The sequence below is a fragment of the Carassius carassius genome, chromosome 38, assembly GCF_963082965.1.
Source record: "Carassius carassius chromosome 38, fCarCar2.1, whole genome shotgun sequence".
Lineage (NCBI taxonomy): Eukaryota > Metazoa > Chordata > Actinopteri > Cypriniformes > Cyprinidae > Carassius > Carassius carassius.
Genome location: NC_081792.1, coordinates 15,674,120 through 15,693,263, shown reverse-complemented (window position 1 = coordinate 15,693,263; position 19,144 = coordinate 15,674,120). Strand labels below are relative to the sequence as shown.

Sequence of the window (19,144 nt, the reverse complement as noted above, 5' to 3'; positions counted from 1 at the left end):
CCTTTACCAAGCCGATCCTGAACCATCCGTTCCTGAACCCATTCTCCCTCCAGCCGTGCTTGTTAACCCGATTCAGTGGACCATCAACCAACAGATTACTAATGAGAATCTACAAAACCCAGCTCCGCCGCGAGGTCCAGAGGGGCGTCTCTACGTTCCCCCAACCCATCGCCAGCCCCTCTTGGACTTAACTCATACATCCCCGGGCTCTGGACACCCAGGCAGGAGAAGGACCCTCTCGCTCCTGAAACAACGCTACTGGTGGTCCTCCATGGCTCGGGACGTCTCTCGATATGTGCAAGGGTGCTCAGTCTGTGCCATTGCTGACACCCCTAGGAAGCTACCAGAAGGGAAACTCGTGCCTCTGCCCATCCCCGAGCGACCCTGGACGCACATTGGAGAAGACTTTATGACCGATCTTCCTCCATCCCAAGGTTACAGTAGCGTCCTGGTCATGGTTGATCGATTCTCTAAATCTTGCAAACTCATTCCCCTCAAGGGTCTACCTACTGCTCTACAGACGGCAGAAGCACTCTTCCATCAAGTTTTCCGCCACTTCGGACTCCCAGAGGACTCATCTCACGCGTGGACATCATCTAACCAGGACAGCTGGAGCCAATACCTACCCTGGGCTGAATACGCACAAAATTCACTCCGTCAAACTACCACTGGGCTCACCCCGTTTCAATGTGTCCTGGGCTATCAGCCACCTCTCTTCCCCTGGTCAGGTGAGCCCTCCGAGGTTCCAGCTGTCAACCACTGGTTCCAGCAAAGCGAGAGGGTCTGGGACTCGGCTCACGTGCATCTCCAACATGCAGTCCGGAGACACAAGGAACAAGCCGACGCCCGAAGGGGTCCCACTCCGCAATACCAACCTGATCTAGAAGGTTTGGCTATCCACTCGGGACATCCGTCTTCGGCTGCCTTGACGTAAGCTGAGTCCTCGGTATATTGGTCCATTTACCATCGAGAGGCAGCTGAACGAAGTAACCTACAGAATCAAAGTCCCTGCTCACTACCGTATCTCACCTTCATTCCATGTCTCGTTACTGAAACCTCACACTGACCCTTTGTCTCCTCCCTCCACAGAGTCTGGTGATGATGTGGTACCTCCTCCTCCTGCCATCGATGAGACTCAAAACATCTACCGGGTACGGGTCATCCTCGACTCCAGACGACGGGGTCCACAGCTGGTATACCTCGTGGACTGGGAAGACTACGGCCCCGAGGAACGATGCTGGGTGAACGCAACGACAACGACATCCTGGACCCTACCCTACTTACCCAATTCCATTAGGAACACCCAGATCGTACAGCTCCTCGGGGTCGTGGCAGACCCCATCGTCAACATCCCGTCCGGCCGTCGGGAGCCGCCTGTGGAGGAGGGGGTACTGTCACGGAGTCACAGCCTACACCCTCTCCACATGCCACGCCTACTCGTTCACAATCACCAGAATTCTGAACACCTGTCCATCATCACCAGGCTCTCATATAAGGACCATCACTTCCCTTAACTCCTCGTCTGATCTAGCATTGGCCCACATGTACTTACCTGAACCCTCGCTATCCTTGTTGCTCCCCTGGATACCCATTGTTCCTCCATCGTCAGTTCCTCTGTGCCGCCTTCCGATTCTGTCATCTACTTCCATCACAACCAGAGCTAAGTTCCAACCTTCTTCGTGTCAAGACTATTCCTGTTACTTCACCTGTGTCTGAAACCTCTGTCACAATAAATACTGCTACACGTTCACCTACCTCTGTGTTCCCGTCTTGTGTCTGACAACTGGATTTTTTTCATTTCTTTTTATTTTTTTATTTATTCATTGGCTTGCTTGCTTGCATCTACAAAGCTACATAAAAAACACAATGATATATAAAAAGGACAATTACATATAATTATAATGATGACTTGAGTATGTCTTTTAAAAACCATGTATGAGAGTGTTAATATACTCTGATTGTTTTATATTACTGCTTTGAGATTTACTGTATCTTATCTCTTCTCTTGTCTAGGTCAGTTCAAGGTCAGTTCAGGTAAACACAGCAGGAGTTCATGGCAGGGGAAAAAGCCACTTCTCGTGTCTCATAGAACATCCCTCACAGAGACAGTCATGGTCACAATTAAGCTTTATGGCAGCAATTCATGAGCCCATGGGCCATTTGTTTAGACCGTCCTTATCTAATCATCATCGCGTGATCAAATTTGTGAAGCTGCACCTTGCAGAGTCACCCACACTTTATGATAATGTCAAAATGTATTCACAGAGCACCTATGGCCCTAAAAGTATTAGCAGTAGAGGGGTTATAAATGAAATAATAAATGAAGGGGAGAAAGCGGAAACTGAAGGTAAAGGGGAACACAGTCATCTGTTCCTGCAGTGAGCCCAGCTGGCACCAGCATACAAACATCCAGTTTAATGTTTGTTCACTTGAGCAAACACATAAGCACAAACATACACAATTAAAACAGTTAAGTTGCTCAGAATCTCCTTGAAGCATGTGTATATATGCACACAAACCCTATATAAACTGTCACATAAACTCCCACAGCAACTTCTATTCTCACCAAAAGCTCACAGCACGTATATGCTTTTATGGGTGGCCAAGGAGACATGAACTACTTTTTGATTTTACCTTTATTGTATGGGGTCCTAGGTGTGGTATATCTTTTAACAAAATGAACAACATAATAAAGGGAAGGTTTCTTTATGTCTCTATGTCAGTTTATCTTTATGCCTTTGTAGCTGATTGATTGATTTGTCCTATTTGCTGAGACTCAGCTTTGTAAACAAATGAACAATCTCAATACAGAGGAGACGTATCCTGAGTACAATACAGACTATCTGTAGTTGACAGAAACTGACTTTTAACCTGTGTTGTCATGACAGCAGAGCATCAGTGCAAAACATCCATCATGTGACGGAGTGCTGCTGATGTTGGGATGTTGGTTAAGAAGCTTGTCATAGAACGGAAAAGAGGATGATGGAATAACACTAAACCAGTTTGGATGACAAGTCTTTTATGTTGTTAAATGGGATGTTCACCCAAAATTTTAAATAATTTACTTACTCTTGGTGAAAGTCAGTGGGGTCCAATGTTGATGTTTTATTTTATTTAATGTATTATTATTACTAATGTTATTATAAATCTAGTGGAATTCACAGAGGAATGATACCACTGGAAGTCATTTTCAGAGTCTTATTTTTTTCAGATTATGAACACTTCAAACATTGACAACCAATCAGAATCTAGCCTACTTCAGTCTGCTCTAGCATTTAAAGTGGCAGACCATCCATTCTTGGTATAAACAGCTCTATATGCAAGTTTGAAACGACATGAAGGTGATTATCAATGGCCCTTGATGGTGGCCAAATTCACCATATACAAATTTACTCCATTGGGAACTAGGGAGTGTATAACACAATTTCAGCTATATTTTGGCCGCAAAAAAGGTCAATTGTCAATAATTTAGCGATGTATGAATCTCAGACAGAAGTTACTTTTAAACCAAGCAGCTTACTGCTGGTCACTGCGAACTTGAAATCTGTATCTGTATGAGGAAATATTTTTTTTTCACACGATAACAGAAATATATCACATCCATAGTTGCTCCTGCAGTTTCTTACTTGTGGCAAAGCATCATTGATGATTTTTCACCTCAGATTGAAATAATCTATATTGTGCAAGTCCAGCGATACTACATTATTAATGGTTCTGAAAAAGACAGGGACATGACTAAAAATTCATTGAAACAGTTCTGCTGATGTGGTGTGCATAAAGGATTATCTGTCATTGCCTGTTCATCCTTGACTGTATGTTCAAGCTGGAAAATTGTGTGTGTGTGTGTGTGTGTGTGTGTGTCTGTGTGTTTTTAATATGTATAAAACAGGCAAAGATGACTTCAGCAAAGGATGTCCCCATCTTATTGAATGTTCTCCTGAGGAAATCCCAGCAAAGCAATGGTGAGGGTCTCCTTACTTAACCTTGAGTATCGTAGACTTAATCTCAGAAATATCAGCTATGTTCCCATATAGCTGTTTGATAATGGCAAAATTGAATTTGGCTATAAGGAGCTGGACAGATTGTTGCATTGATTTAGCAAAAGGACATAAAAGGGGGCAGGTGTGAAAGTATTTGGATTGTGGAATGAATTGCAGCCTGTTGTTGTGTGATTACTGATTATTCATCAATACATCTGTTGTGTGTTTGGTAGTTTATCTTCAGTCTCTTTAAAAGTGACTGACAGTAATGATCTGAATCTGTAGTATACCTCAATCTCAAATGTCTTTATGTGCTGTACTTGCTAACACTGTCTGCTCTTGTCTTTCCCCAAAATAATTTGGATTCCAAAGGATTTATTTATTAAAAAAGAAAAAAAGGGTTTAAAAAAATAAGCAAGCCTATGTCAATCACCCATCTGTTGCTTAACACTCTGAAAACCAGCTTTACAGTCTATCAAAGCCTGTTTTGCTGGGTAGCTGGGCAAAATATTAATATCCGTCTAATCGTTAAAAGTCAAAAGTAAAAAAAAAATAGCCAACCCTTATGGAAAAGAAGTAGGCTTAACTGAATGTGTATTTGTAGTGTACTTCAAATCCTAAAAGTATATATCATTTTAAAAACTGTATGTACAATTTCAATCAAAGTTGAGAAGTGATTATGAAATAATTTTAATAAGTTAATTGCATTTAATTTATATATAAATAACAATACATTTTCATTTAATTCCAATTAGCTATGTCTAAAATTATGTTCAGTTCACACTGAAGTACAGTATATCTTTTAAATTATAGTATTTCAGTATTTATTTATACATTTTATTTTATTTCCATTTAATAAAGGTATGTATATCAATAAATTCACATCAAGTATTTATTGAGAAACGTAATTAAGCACGATTGTGCTCCCTAATTTATCACCTTCCTTGCTTAAGATGTTTAGGTACATATGAGCGGCTGATAGCCAAGGCTAAAAAGGTTAGAAAACACAGATATTTTTAAACTTGCATCCGTTCAGTCTCATTTGGCTGAAATATGTGAAAACAGTCACAGGGAAAAGTAAATTCAGATGAGGGGACTGTTTCACAGTGGTATTGTTCCCCTTAAGACCTGCAGAAAGAAAGATCAGCAACTTGGTCTTGCTAATTACCTTGTAAATGATCCTATGCACTGACCTGAGATCTGTTTTGTGTTTGCTTTTTGTAAGGGTTGAGTCAGAGAAGCCAGCTCTTGGATCAGAAGAAATATCATTGTAGCCTAATGAGAGTCTCTGTCATACTGCACAGTGCGGAGCTGTAAGGCGCATGTGTCTGTGTTTGCATTAGAATACTAAGCAAAACAGAATGTGAGAATGAATGTGATGGAAAAGGGCAGCCAGGCACTCTGCACCATTTTTCAAAAGAAGTCAAGCTCTCCAGGGTCCATAAATCTATTGTGCTAAAGGCTATAGGCTAGTGTTTGACTGGCCCATTGTGCAGCCCTTCTAAAGGCCAAGCCACAAGTCTTTTTATGAGGCTTCTTGAGACTTTTATTCATGACCGGCAAACCGATGTTATTACAGTGCAGCTCTGAGTACTGTGTCTTTCTGAGAGGGGTATGGAGGCAAAACAAGAGACTAATCATGATCTTCCCTCCTGCTTAGCATATCACAGGTTTAAAATCACACTAATCACTCTATCTCTCCATAAGCAGTTCTTAAGTAAATTTCCCTCAGCATCTGAAAATAGCAATACTACACCTCCTTGACAATAAGACTTGAAATAAGTATCACTCACTAACAGTTCATTATTATTATTTTTTTTTTTTTTTACATCACCTGCAGTCTTGCAAACTTACAGTCAACGCAGTGCAACCATTTTAGAATACTGAATTTTAGGCTACTCGGTTAATGAAAAATAAGAAATATTTTCAAAATATAGTTTAAAACACAAAGTTCTTTCAATGTGTATTCATGTTGGTTTCATAGGATTTTGAAAAACTACAATTTTTAAACAAATTTTAAGTTAAATGACTTTCTTCTATCTTGAGTCGATGGAATGCATCTATATTATTTTCAAATATATATATATATACAGTACAGACCAAAAGTTTGGACACACCTTCTCATTCAAAGAGTTTTCTCTTTGTTTTCTTTTTTCATGACTATGAAAATTGTAGAGTCACACTGAAGGCATCAAGGGCTATTTGACCAAGAAGGAGAGTGATGGGGTGCTGCGCCAGATGACCTGGCCTCCACAGTCACCGGACCTGAACCCAATCGAGATGGTTTAGGGGTGAGCTGGACCGCAGACAGAAGGCAAAAGGGACAAACTTTTGGTCTGCACTGTATATATATATATATATATATATATATATATATATATATATATATATATATATATATATATATATATATATATATATATATATATTTCAATTTTTTAAACATTAGTTATGAATTCCTTAATATCAATAAGTATTTGTTGATTTTTTTTTTCTGCATGCTGTTTGTACCAAATTCATTTTACTGGTGGCTTTATTTTGAGGTTGAATTTTTTTTAAATATTGTTACATGCTTTATGTTGTTACATGTAATATTATTAATATTAAACCTTGAATGCATGATATGAATGATATGGATATTCTCTGAAAAATAATAATGAAAAATTATGCCAATAATGGAAGGTAATGGCTTTTCAAGAATTGAATCCCTTCAGGTGGCTATTTTCTTCATTATGATATCTGTACAGTTGTATCGTTCAGTCACTTTTTGGCTTTATGCTCCAGAAAAAAAATCATTGAATATATCCAGACAAAAAGACATTTACCCTATTAATGCATTTGAACACAAGGTTAAAAACTCCAACACAGACTGCTCTATGATCTTTAACTACACATATGCAATCTTATAACCTGCATGAACAGCGGTGTCATATTGATTTGGCTTGAGAGCTCCTGGACTCCACAGGGAGTGCAGTCTTTGTTTGTTATTTTTGATGAAGTGCTGACTCCTGGCTTCACCTGTTTTTTTCTGAAGTGTGGCATTGGCCGAGGGTGTGAGAGTGAGAGTGTTGTTTCTGTAGCTGTGCTTTTGAGTTGCCTAAGAGTGCTGATGCCATTTTTCTGTCATGTTCTCTTCTAGGAGAGACACCTGGAGATCCCAGACTGGAGTGGAGCTTTTGTGCTAAAAAGAGATTTAGAAAAGTCTTTTATTAGATGTTCTTAATTAATAATTAATTAGCTAATTAGTTAGCATTTAATTAGAATTACTTAATATAAATTGGTGAAAAGTGACAATAAAAAAATAAATGTATTGTTTTCTAAAAATCTCTATCTGTCAGTATCTGTAAAATTGAATAATGTAACATTGAGGATCACTGACACAAATCAATATGACTTCCTTCTGTGAAAACATTTTGCAGTTTTCACTGTCCAAATGTACCTTTTCAGTTAAATAATAATTTGTTATTTTTTTCCAGCTTTTCAGAATTTAGAAACATTCAGTGTGTTCTTTTAAAAGCAGGTGTTATGTAAAGGGTGGTGAGAGACTCATATGAGCTCTGGGAAAATGTCATTGACCCTCTTTCCCGATCTTTCCTGTTTGGGTCAGTTCTGTGAATACGTGTGTATTCAAAAAAAAGTTGGTTCCTGACATGTCTTCCCTCTTATTCCAGGCATGTGCCATAATGCAGCCGACCAGGTGGAGAGGCACAGATCTCCGCAGGTCTGCTCAGTCAGAAATATTTGTTCACAGAATATGGAAAGCATGTTTTCATCCTGTGCATATAGACTACATCTGCAGGGTTATTTATCTCAGAGCTATTCTTTCAGTCACCCTCTCAATTATAATGCCTACAAACACTCTCCTCTTTGCGCCTGTCCCCAAAGACGAAAACACATTTGTTTGAAAAAAAAAAAAAAGGTCAAATTTAGTGCAATAGTATACTTTCTGTGTACATTTGCTATCTTTGGCTGTGGTTTGCCATTAAAAGAACAAAAGGAAAGGCACAGTAGCTAGTAACGGACCACTAACACATTTCAAAACATATCCAGTCTAAAGCTCTAAATGTATTCTGAAATATCAGGTTATTTTTGAAAACTTTTGAGAACACAGTTTTTTTTAAGAAAGGAGATTTCTGTTGTCTTTTTCATGATTCTGCCTTCTTGTCTCTGATTTTCTCCTGGTCTTGAGGCAGGATCATGACAGGCCCATGTTTTATGTGCAAGCACATGGCCATTTGTTTGGGCCATGTGCTTGCGTTGTCTTGTCACGTTACCCCGCCACCTTGCATCATCTTGTAATCATTAGATTGTTGCCTTCACCTGTGTCACCTGTTCCTGATTAGTTTGCTCCTCATTTAATCCCCTCATGTTCTCTGTCCTATGTCGGTACATTGTCTAACATTGAGCTGTCCGTGAGTAAGTCGGTTGAAAGTCTTGTCTAAGTAGAAGTTTGATCCTGTTTTTGTTATAGTGTAGTTTGTCAAGTGTTAGTCTAGTTTAGTCATCCTTCGTCTGTCTAGCCCTTGTTTTGCCCCCTCGTGGGTTTTGTTTTTCCTGTTATTTGTTCAATGAACTGTGTTGCTGTGACAACTGTCTGCAATTGGGTTCATCCCCTGCATCATCATAACAGAATGTACCGACCAAGAAAGAACCCAGCAGACAGTATGTCCTCATTGGTTGAGCACAACTCTGTCGACCTTGCACAATGGTGGCAGAGGGCTATCAACGATGCAAAGAATGGCAAGCTGCCAATTCCTCCCCAGGGAGAGCAGCCCCTGAGAGAGTACGCTCGGGTAGCGAATGAGAGGAGGCTGTTCCTACCTGATGTCCTCCTCAACCGCTACCTCATAGCGGGTCTCAACGCTCCTCCACCCCTGGCAGAACGGGAGAAGCTGGTCTGCTGCTCGTTTAGTGACATGGTGGATTGTTTGTCGCAGAGGGAGTTGCGGGGTTCCACCTTGTCGTCACCATCACCCAAGCTGTCAGTGATCCCGGAGGGTCGTGTCCTGGCTGTGGTTACCCTGGGGAATCAAGCTGGCTCCACTTCCACCCCTGAGGCTTCAGTCGTCCCCGAAAGTCTCCGTGGTAAACGAGGGAGACGGGTGTCTTGGGATTCTTCATCGGAGTCCTCCGACTGAATCAGCCCTGTCAGAGACTGTCCTCCATGCCCCAGTCACAGCTCCTGTTGAGATTCCCCAACCAGTCACAAGTCCGTCCATGGTATCTGCAACGCGACCTAGGAGAAAGAAGAGGAGAAAGGGAGCCTCTCGTTCTTCATCTCAGCCTGTTCCAGAGCCCGCTACTGCAAGCGCTGTTCCAGAGCCCGCTACTGCAAGCACTGATCCCGAGCCAGCCGCGGTGAGAGCGGATCCCGAACCAGCAGCAGTGAGCGCTGATCCTGAACCGGCTGCAGAAGGAACTGTGTCAAAGTCAGCAGCCATGAGCGCTGAGGAGAGAGCCGCGGCTGACACTGCAGCAGAAGCAGTGTTGCAGTCTGTCTCGGCTCCTCAGGAGATACCTGTAGCCATTGCTGCCAGGACCCTGTCCGATTATCTGTCTTGTCAAGATCCTTGAGGTCCCCGCCAGCCCTGTCTTGTTCCTAGAGATCCCGAGCCAGCCGCAGTGAGCGCTGGTCCCGAGCCAGCCGCAGTGTCTGTTGAAGGTCTTGTCTAAGTAGAAGTTTGATCCTGTTTTTGTTATAGTGTAGTTTGTCAAGTGTTGGTGTAGTTTAGTCATCCTTCGTCTGTCTAGCCCTTGTTTTGCCCCCTCGTGGGTTTTGTTTTTCCTGTTATTTGTTCAATAAACTGTTGCTGTGACAACTGTCTGCAATTGGGTTCATCTCCTGCATCATCATAACGGTCTTATTCATTCCCTCAAATTACTAAAACGTGCACACGATTACTATAGCGTTCCCTCGAATTTACTATTGCGTTCCCGAATTAGTAAATAGTACGCACAATTTATAAATCGAGTGAACGCAATAGTAAATCGAGGGAACGCTATAGTAATCTTGCACGTTTTAGTACATTGAGGGAACTAATTAGTAAATCGTGCACACAATTTAGCCTTCTATTTTTTTTTTCCTGTGTGTCATGTGCGGGGCTCCGTAGAATGTCATTTGACTTAATTACTTTTTTTTTTTTTTTTTTACTGATTTTGAGTGTCAGTGTCAGGCCTACTTTATGAATTTTGAAGGCAATATCCACACAAAAGTCCACACATAATTGTATTTTGATCATTAAATTGCATGAATATTGTAGGAGAGAATTTTTTTTTTTTCTCCAAAAAGTTGTGGCAGTAATGATCCATTTACATATCTGAATTTATTTAGTCCAAGCTAGTCATTCCTTTTTGCTGACAATTTGCTTCAAATAACAAATGCATGATGATCATTGGCTGTCAAGGTCAGTTGCAATTTTGCTTTGTGTATAATAATACTTTTTTATTATTATAGCTATATATTAAGTGAGGATTTATCCCAGTACCCTAGCATGCCAAATGACAAATGTAGCACCAAGTCTTTTTTTTTTTTTTTTTTTTTGTGTTAATGTATTATCTTGCATAGTGCACCAGCTGAGTCAGGACTATCACTGGCAGGCCCTCAAAAAAACTGGTGCTTCCCCTGGGCGTCCCCTGTTTGGATTTTTTTATAAGAATTGTTTTCATCTAAAAATACTCATTGAATTAGTTGTCTCCTATCAGTGTGGAGTTCCAATAGGCAAAACACACTCTAAATCTTGAATGCATTAATTCCCCGGTAGAGTTAACAGCAGCACCTTTGTTCATTTGTTGCCTGTTTTGCAGGAAAAAAAGGGATAGCAGTTTCCTGTTATGAAGAGAGGTTTTTAAAGAGCTGCTTTCCTCCAATCAGGCAACAGATGAGCAGAAAGGAAACCTGGCCAAAGGCATTTAGAGAAACCGTAGAACCTGTTTTCAGGAACATTTGTTTTTAAAATTTCTGCCAAATTTTCTAGGCTATGAATCTAAATGGAATGGAAATGTGGTGATACAAACAGAATTGGATTAGAAATGTGACCGCAATTGAGCAGCTGTTTGTGAAAGTGCCGCACGCCATTGATGGTAATTGGCTTTAGATGTTTTTCTCAGTGGGTTCAGCCATCGATCCTTTTATTACTGTGAGGGAGACTCGCTGTACCTCCCCAGGAAGCGCGCTGAAAACACCTCAGTCTTCAGTCTCCACGCGCAGATCGGAGCGCGCGTGCATCTCTCTCACTCCTTCTGGCGGGAAGCGCGCGGTTCTGAAGAGACCTTCTGCAACAGTCTCTAATAAAACGGATATTTTTTGGAAGCACGCCGTGTTTATTGCTTACTCCTCAGGCTTTATGACAAATGTCATTGGAGTAGGTTCACGGCACCTCTGGATTATACTGTTATCAAGGAATAATGTGGAAATATATCAAATGCCATGGTGGATGACATCCGACAATGAACGCAGGTATGAAACCAACAAATTCAGAGTGAACTTTTCAGTACTGTTAAATTATGTGACTTAATATTAAACAGCTAGTTCTGTCCGCAGTATTACATGGTATTCTTTGAATGCGTACATTATAGTGAAAAAAAAGTTTGACATAAGAAGTAACACTGTTTTGACGGTGGCTGTCCCTTTTATAGAAAATATAAAAAAATATATAAAATGTAATTATAGTTCTTAATTTTTTAATTGAATAACACATGGATACATATATATTATACACACACACACACACACACGCACACACACAAAGCACTTTACAGCCCAAATCTCAGATCATGTACTGATGGCTTTGCACAGTGAAGAGTTTGTTTCTCCCTTTATTCCTCCCATTGTGTTTAACCATTTGTTTTAAGTGAATTCTTGTTGCATAATTCATATCCTGTTATTTTGCCAAGGGGACCTTAGTTGGGATGTTAATGTTTCTCTTTTTATTGTTCTTTAATGCACTGAAATGACCTTTTCAGCCCAAAAAAAAAGAAGGGAAAAAAAGAAAAAAACAGTCTGGTGGGGTTGTGAGGGGTGGGATTTATCACTGGAGAGTAAATCATGGGAAGACTGACGAGAAGGAAGTGTATTTGTGTTGTGCAAAACTGCGCTCTTGTAGAAAGAAATAGGGAGGGGGGTTTATGGAGGAGACAGGGTGCACTTTTAATGTCCTTCCCCTTTGCACTTCCTGTCCGCAGTCCTTCCAGGAGAGTCTGCTGGAATAGTTAATTAGTTGTGTCAGGAAACAACATCTTAGTAGGGTGAGCACCAAGTGCATGGTGAGTTTAATAGGACGTGCGTCAAGGCAGGTAGCAAATAACAGGAAAAGACAAGGGGTGTATGAGTTTTGTTAACAGAAAGGGTGTGTTTCACCAAAAATGACCTTCAGGTTAACCCTTTTTGAGAAGATGCACTTTGAAATCAATGGATGGGATCTTATTAGTTGCTATTATTTCCTTATTATATTATTTTTTAAGGTTGTGAAAATGCTGTTCGGTGTGAATGGATTGAGCATATAATCACTTCATTATGTTCTAAGTTCATAGGTTGCAGTTCATCAATCAAATGGTCAATGTAGATCAATCAATATGCTGCTCTAAAGGAGCAGCTGAGCTCATAATGGCATGTTGTCAGTCAGTTTGTAGATTATTTCACTTATTTCTATTGCAAGGGCAAGGATATACAATTCAACATCTAAATGTAATTTTCTTTCTGTTTGCAGATTTTTAGAAGCAATTTCAAACTTATCAACCAAAGACAAAGCCATTTGACTATAACTGTGTGCTCCACCCTGATGTCAAGGCCTTGTCCCTCCACCCGAGGTCCTAAACCTCCTGTGGCACCAAAACCAAGGCTAGCCTCTGAGGTGAGCCAATGCATGGTGGGCAATGGGGACATTACATCCTCTGACAGACTGGAGCTGAACCAGGATAACGAATCAGATGTCACACAGGATGAAGCAGATGCATCCAGAGAAAACTGTACAGATGATGACGTGGAAAACAACTTATCTGACAAAGAGTTTATTGTAAATTATGACACTAACCATGACACAAGTTGCTATAATGAAATAGATGAAGAATTACAAATGGCTGTGGATGAAACTGTGGGAGAGGATGAAGGTAAAATTCAAACCACTGAAGTACAGCATGCAGCCTCTTCAGATTTATCGGAAGTGGTCAATGAAATTTTTGATTCAGAAAATGAGGATCACAGCAAAAGCACTGATGACATCAAACCAGCTGAGAATGGAGATTATGCTTATAATGTACTTCAGGACACCTGTGCATTTTCTGAGAATGAGACATTAAATATAGATCAGCCTGCAACTGAATCTCAAAGTCTGTATGAGGAGTTTGAGAAACCACCATCAGACAGCTTTTATTGTGTCAATAATCAGCATGAAGAGGACACTAAAGCAGATGTAAAATGCATTCATGAGGCACAAGAAGATGAGACTGGACTTTCTTCAAAGGTTACAACCTGCAGTCAACCCTCACTATGTGAGGAATACCCTTATGATGTCATTGGCACATTGGATGACAACAGTACTTGGCAGGCTGAACGTGCTACCAAAGACCCATCTGGACGTTTCAGGTTTGCAGAGGAGACAGAAGATGCATTTGAGCCCTATTCTGTCATAGAGGTTGTGCCAAGTGATTTGATATGTACCTCTGATCCAGAAGCAAGATGCAGTGATGATGAGTCCAGCAATGAGAAACCAATGGACTCTGAGATCGCAACAGAGGGAACGTCAAACCAAGAGCCTTACTACATATCATCAGGTGATGTGGCAGAGTTGGAGAAGGAACAGGCAAAATTAGATAATGATGTCTCCCAACCTGCTTCTGAGGGTCAAGAGATGGCAAAAAATGAAGAAGTGGACGACTATGCTGATATCAAAGACAACGATGGTGAAGATCATCAGGTGGAGTGTGTGTCATCTGAAGATTATGTCGAGATAGGAGATGAAGATGAGCCGATAAACATGGAGAGGAAAACCAAGGGTAAAAGTATAAGAGAACGAACAATAAGAAGGGGTCAAGCTCTTTTAAGTCAGAGGAATAGTTGCCAGCCACGTCTCAGACTTTGCAACATTACTGTTCCTGCTGACTTGGATATGGGCAGAACTCCAGAACTTACAAACCGCTTGGTTTTTGCCCACACCACAGAAGCATTTGAAGAGGACATCGAAGAGCTGGACTGCCATATTGTGCCTTTCTTTGAGGACTCAGACACTGAAAGTGACGAACACATTTACGAGGAGGCTGGCCTCGATTCCGAGGGTGAGAATTTTATCTCTCTGGACAGGAAGAGCATTGTGACGAGATCTCGCTCGCTCTCTGGGAAAGTACCTGGATATGTTCCTGAGACTGTGCCTGAAGAAACGGGCACTGAGTACCAGTCTCACGACTACTACACTGTGGCCTTGGACCAGAATGGAGTTCCGCAGCCCAAGCTTTTAGATGAAACAGAGGCTAACCAAATAATTCCCTCATTGAAGCCAAGGCGCTTTCTTCTTTCTCCTCGGTTACTTTCTGTTGAGGGCAGAGATTTGCCATTCTCCGGACACTTTGAGGGTGAGAAATCTCCTAGAGAGGAATGCAGATTGCAAAAAAAAGATGACACACTTTCTTTGCCCTGTGTGATTACTTCCTCTGGAAGCTTTTCTCAAAGAAGTCACCAGTCCTCCAGTGGTGTGTCGACACCCTCATCTCTAGTTGATATCCCACCACCCTTTGAGTTAGCTTACATTACTAAGAGGCCTGTGACCAAAAGCTCTCCATCACTTCTAATCCAACATGAATCTCCTGATAACCCCAAAAAGAAGACTTCATTTAAACGTTTCTTGGCCTTAAAATTTAAGAAAAAATCGGAAAGCAAAGCCCGTGGAGATGGTAGTGTCCGCTCCTCCAGGTCATCGTCTGAATCTAGTCACAATGGGCCCATTCGGGTGTTGGAGCTTGATCGAAAGAGTACAAGTGGCTCCCCACAGCTTCAGTCCCGTGTGGGAAATCCACAGCGTAACTCAGAAATACCTACCACATTTCTGCTTTACAAAGAGAGGCAAAGAAGGCAAGGTGCACCTAAGAGTTTTAGCGACAGGGGTATAGCCAGAGTGGAGTCTTTTGAGGAGCGCTGTCGGCCCCCCTTCATGCCCCTACCACTCACTAAACCACGCTCCATCTCCTTCCCAAGTGCAGATACTTCTGATTATGAAAACATTCCTGCAATAAACTCAGACTATGAAAATATCCAGATTCCACGTGGACGACCCACTCGGGCAGTCACTATTACAGAGTTCTTCGATGACCACAACTGGACAACAGCTACTTCCAATGAGAACGATGGCTATGTGGACATGAATAGCTTTGCAGGAATAGAAAACAAACCCACCACTCAAGAGCAAGACCCTGAAAGGTATGGTCAGGTTTTTAAAAAGGAACTTTTAAAAGGAACTTTTTTTTCCACATTATTAAAAGTAATTGTAAAAATGATAAAAGGGGTCTGAATATATTAGGAAGACTTATTTCTGTAGCACAGGATTGTCTGCGGAGTTATATTTTGAATGTTGAAACCCCTTCCTCTGTACACACTGGCAGTACCATCACCCAAGTCTGAAGGAAGTGCTGGCCAAAACAATGTTAACAGGAAATAAGGCAAGTGTTTGGCCACTTTGATAGCTCAGCTTGCACCTCTCTCTGTCCAAAAACATTTTCTGTATTCTTCCTGGCTGAATAAACAAGACTTAAAGTGTTACAGAGATTCTAGACTATATTGTGAATTTAGTCAAAATTAACATTTCAGAAGCATTACGCGCCAGTTGTGTTTCCTATCAAAAATAGTTGCAGACAAAGCAAAGGCAAGATCAACTGGCTGGAAATCCACTAACTGCTGTATAAAGTAGTATACAATGATGCAAGCTGACGTGCCAAACTCTTACACTGTAGGTGCTGTGTTGTGCATGTGGTAGTGGAGCAGCCTGTGGAGTTGAGTTCATGGGTTACAAAGACGGACTATGCTTGCAGGGTAGCTTATCTGATTTTCCCATTTGCAGGATTTGATGGTACATTTGTTGGAGTACCTTATAGTATTGGAAAAAGGTGGATTTAACATTAGGGCTATTTTTCACCTTTACTGCAATCCTCTCACAGCCTGATGCAGCTGAGTGGAGGGCAATAGATGAGGAAACCAGTAAGAGATTTCTGTCCTCTGGGTGAGCATTTTAGTAGCATGTAGTGTTATTAAACCAAATTCCCAAAGTGTGTTTCTTTTATTGAGCTTTTGGGAAATTTGTGGAATTAGAGAGGTTTAAAGACAGATGACTTTCTGACCATCTTTTGAGAGTATGACCCTCTTTACTCTCACTTTACCACCCTAGAGTCATCATTAGAAACCTTTGCTCAATTACCTCCAGTGTAGTCAAAGACTCACAACACAAGGGAAAGTTCCAGAATTGCTTATATTGATGTTAGTCTTTCCATTGTTTATCACTCTTTTTTTGTCATTTTTTTGTCATAATTTTATTCAAAATAGAAAGAAATCACATTTTTTTTAATTGACTCTATGAAAAAACATGTATTTAAATCCAGCTCACTTGTCTTCATATATTCACATTATTTAGATTAAAATTTTATAGATTACGCATACATTAGTCATTATAGATTTACTTTCCTAAAATAAAGCTCAGTACAGATTTCATGCTTTAATGCAAAATAAAATCCATTGCTAGAAGTAAAATGAAGTGATAGCATGATATAAAAAAAAAATCACAATAAGAACATAATTCATAGGATTAGGTTCATTTGATTTTTTTCCTATGGAAAATGACCAGGTATTTGTGGTTAAAATTCAGGTGTGAATGTCCATAATATCCTTTCCATAACCATACATTGTTTTTAGCTTTTCCCAGTAAATTGTTATTGATTTATTTTTGAGTGCTGGGAAAAGTGTGAATTCATGCTGCATTTGGGTGTTAGTCTTGGACACAGTGTTAAATGTGGCACACTTTTGAGCATCCTCTATTTTTCAGAAGATAATATGGGAGCCAGGGAGCTTTTTTTTGGTGACATTATTGACTCATTGAGTTGCTGTGCAATCTAACAGCATTGCATGTTTGCAAATGGGCCTATGTGTCTGCACCATTAGTTGCTCTGTGTCCCAAGAGAATCCTTCGTCAATGCTGATGTTCTGTCTGTTTTCGTTTGTCCTATTTTGAATGCTTTCAGAGAAAAATTGACATTGCCACTTTGGTGGATGGAGACACAATGACAGGAACGTGATTTATTGCAGGTGCATAAAAAAAATAAAGAATTTCATGCCTAAGCCAATTACAGTGTAACACTTGGTTCTATCGGCAGAGGCTACACAGTTTAAAAATGAATTGTTTAAACATTTTAAATGTTGAGTTTGCAGATAAAACAATAAAATGACATATATAAAACAACAGAATTGTATTACACAAAACGATTACACAGAACTAAAACAACACAGTACATATCCAGAATGGTCAGTGTGTAATAGTCCAGACTCCAAAATGTCCACCTGTGTATACAATCCAGTAAATTTGATAATCTAACATATAGCAAAATATGCATCCTGGTTGGCAAGTAACTCAACAGCGGGTCCTCCGCAACACAGGCAAAAAAAAACAAAAACAAACAGCCACCTGCTTCCAAGTTTAGTGCTGTACCCGAAAACTCTAAAATGCTGCATTCGGAGGCAGAATTCCATGGCAGGAAGACATCAAGGAATGTCTGAATCCAAATTCTGCAATACTTCCTGTCTCTGGAGGAGGTACCTTCTTCTGATCGAGTTTTGAAGGCAGCATAGATTTATCCTTCGCTGCCTTTGATTTCTCACAATCCTGTGTTTCATTCCCTGTTGGTTGAGCTACAAAAAAAGATGGCATCTGAAAGTTGCATTTGGTGGTCAGTTTGTATGTAACTGAATATTTCTGACTAACTTTTTGCACTTTTGATGTTAGTTCTAGGGAATTAATTAAATATTAGTTTAGTTATCACCAAAACTTGTTATATTATAAAATCATATCTAGATTAAATCACTTTGCATATGCGACTACATTCTTCACTCTGGGTGACTAAATGATGTCTAATATTAACCATTGGCTAATAAATTCTCAGATTTTACTCACCAGTGTGTAAGTTGGAGGATAAGTATAAGTTAAGCACAGATATATTTTCACTCACAGAACACTCTACCTGAGCACTTCAGAGTTCTCTCTCCATCAAGCGATCTGTGATATTTTTCAGTTCATTTCAATGGATGCAGAGCGCACCTGTATTTAGCTTAGCGTAAACTCAAGTGTGATGGCACATGACTCACCTTCACTTAGCACTCTTGATGTAAACAATATTTTTTATTGTTTTTTCCTTTCTAAATACTGGGTTTTCCCATAGTAGGCGGAACTAATGCGCAAACGACAAGCACATTGGCTGGCGCTCACCTATTATCATCCCTGTTTTGATTTCAGCAAATTTGAGCGAATGCACACAACCTGATTAATATTCATGAATCCAGCAGCTCGTTAATCCTTATTGCGTTTATATTGCCCTTATTGGTAGAATTCGTAGTATTATTATCTTACCAGTGTTATTGTACATTTTTTCCCCCCATATTTGTTTTACAGAAAAAAAAAGAATTGCCAAAAAAGTTTAGTTAAAATGACTAATATGCATTCATGTATGGTTACCAAGTTTTAATTCAAATTACTAAAGTTCTATAATTAAATGATACTTACTTGATTATCATAATATCACATTATAGGCTTAAGCTTGACTAATTGATATTAAGAATATTACTTTCAGATATTTAAAAAGCTGTGCCATTTTACAAACATATATATATAGAGGATACTGTACATATTTATTATGTATATATAAATACAAATTTGTGCTATATGTTCAAGAAAAACATGTTATGTTTATATTTTCAGTATATTTATATATACTATAAAATATAAGAATATAAATATATAATGTATATACATGTAAATATTTTCAAAATATATACTGTTTGTTTGTGTATTTTGAAAAGTATTTATATAGAATTTAATAATCAGAATTGAATCTATAATAATTTTAGAAATTATAGATTTGGCACTGAGGAAGGGTTAATACACGAAAACGTTCTGCACTTGCACTTTTGAACTTCTTTCCAC

General features: G+C 39.8%; 2 protein-coding genes across 5 annotated transcripts in view; one reads left to right on the top strand and one right to left on the bottom strand.

Annotated features, from left to right (window-relative positions):
• LOC132119423 (uncharacterized) overlaps nucleotides 1-19,144 on the bottom strand; it is a 233,911-nt gene that overhangs the window by 33,782 nt on the left and 180,985 nt on the right. The gene's annotated exons all lie outside the window — the stretch shown is intronic.
• Nucleotides 11,373-19,144, top strand: part of fgd5a (FYVE, RhoGEF and PH domain containing 5a) — a 52,163-nt gene continuing 44,391 nt past the window's right edge. For both annotated transcript variants that reach the window (XM_059529340.1, XM_059529339.1), the window contains exons 1-2: nucleotides 11,373-11,436; nucleotides 12,686-15,384. In XM_059529340.1, coding sequence (XP_059385323.1) covers nucleotides 12,758-15,384 — 2,627 coding nt within the window. In that variant the 5' untranslated portion in view covers nucleotides 11,373-11,436; nucleotides 12,686-12,757. The remainder of the gene's footprint in view (nucleotides 11,437-12,685; nucleotides 15,385-19,144) is intronic.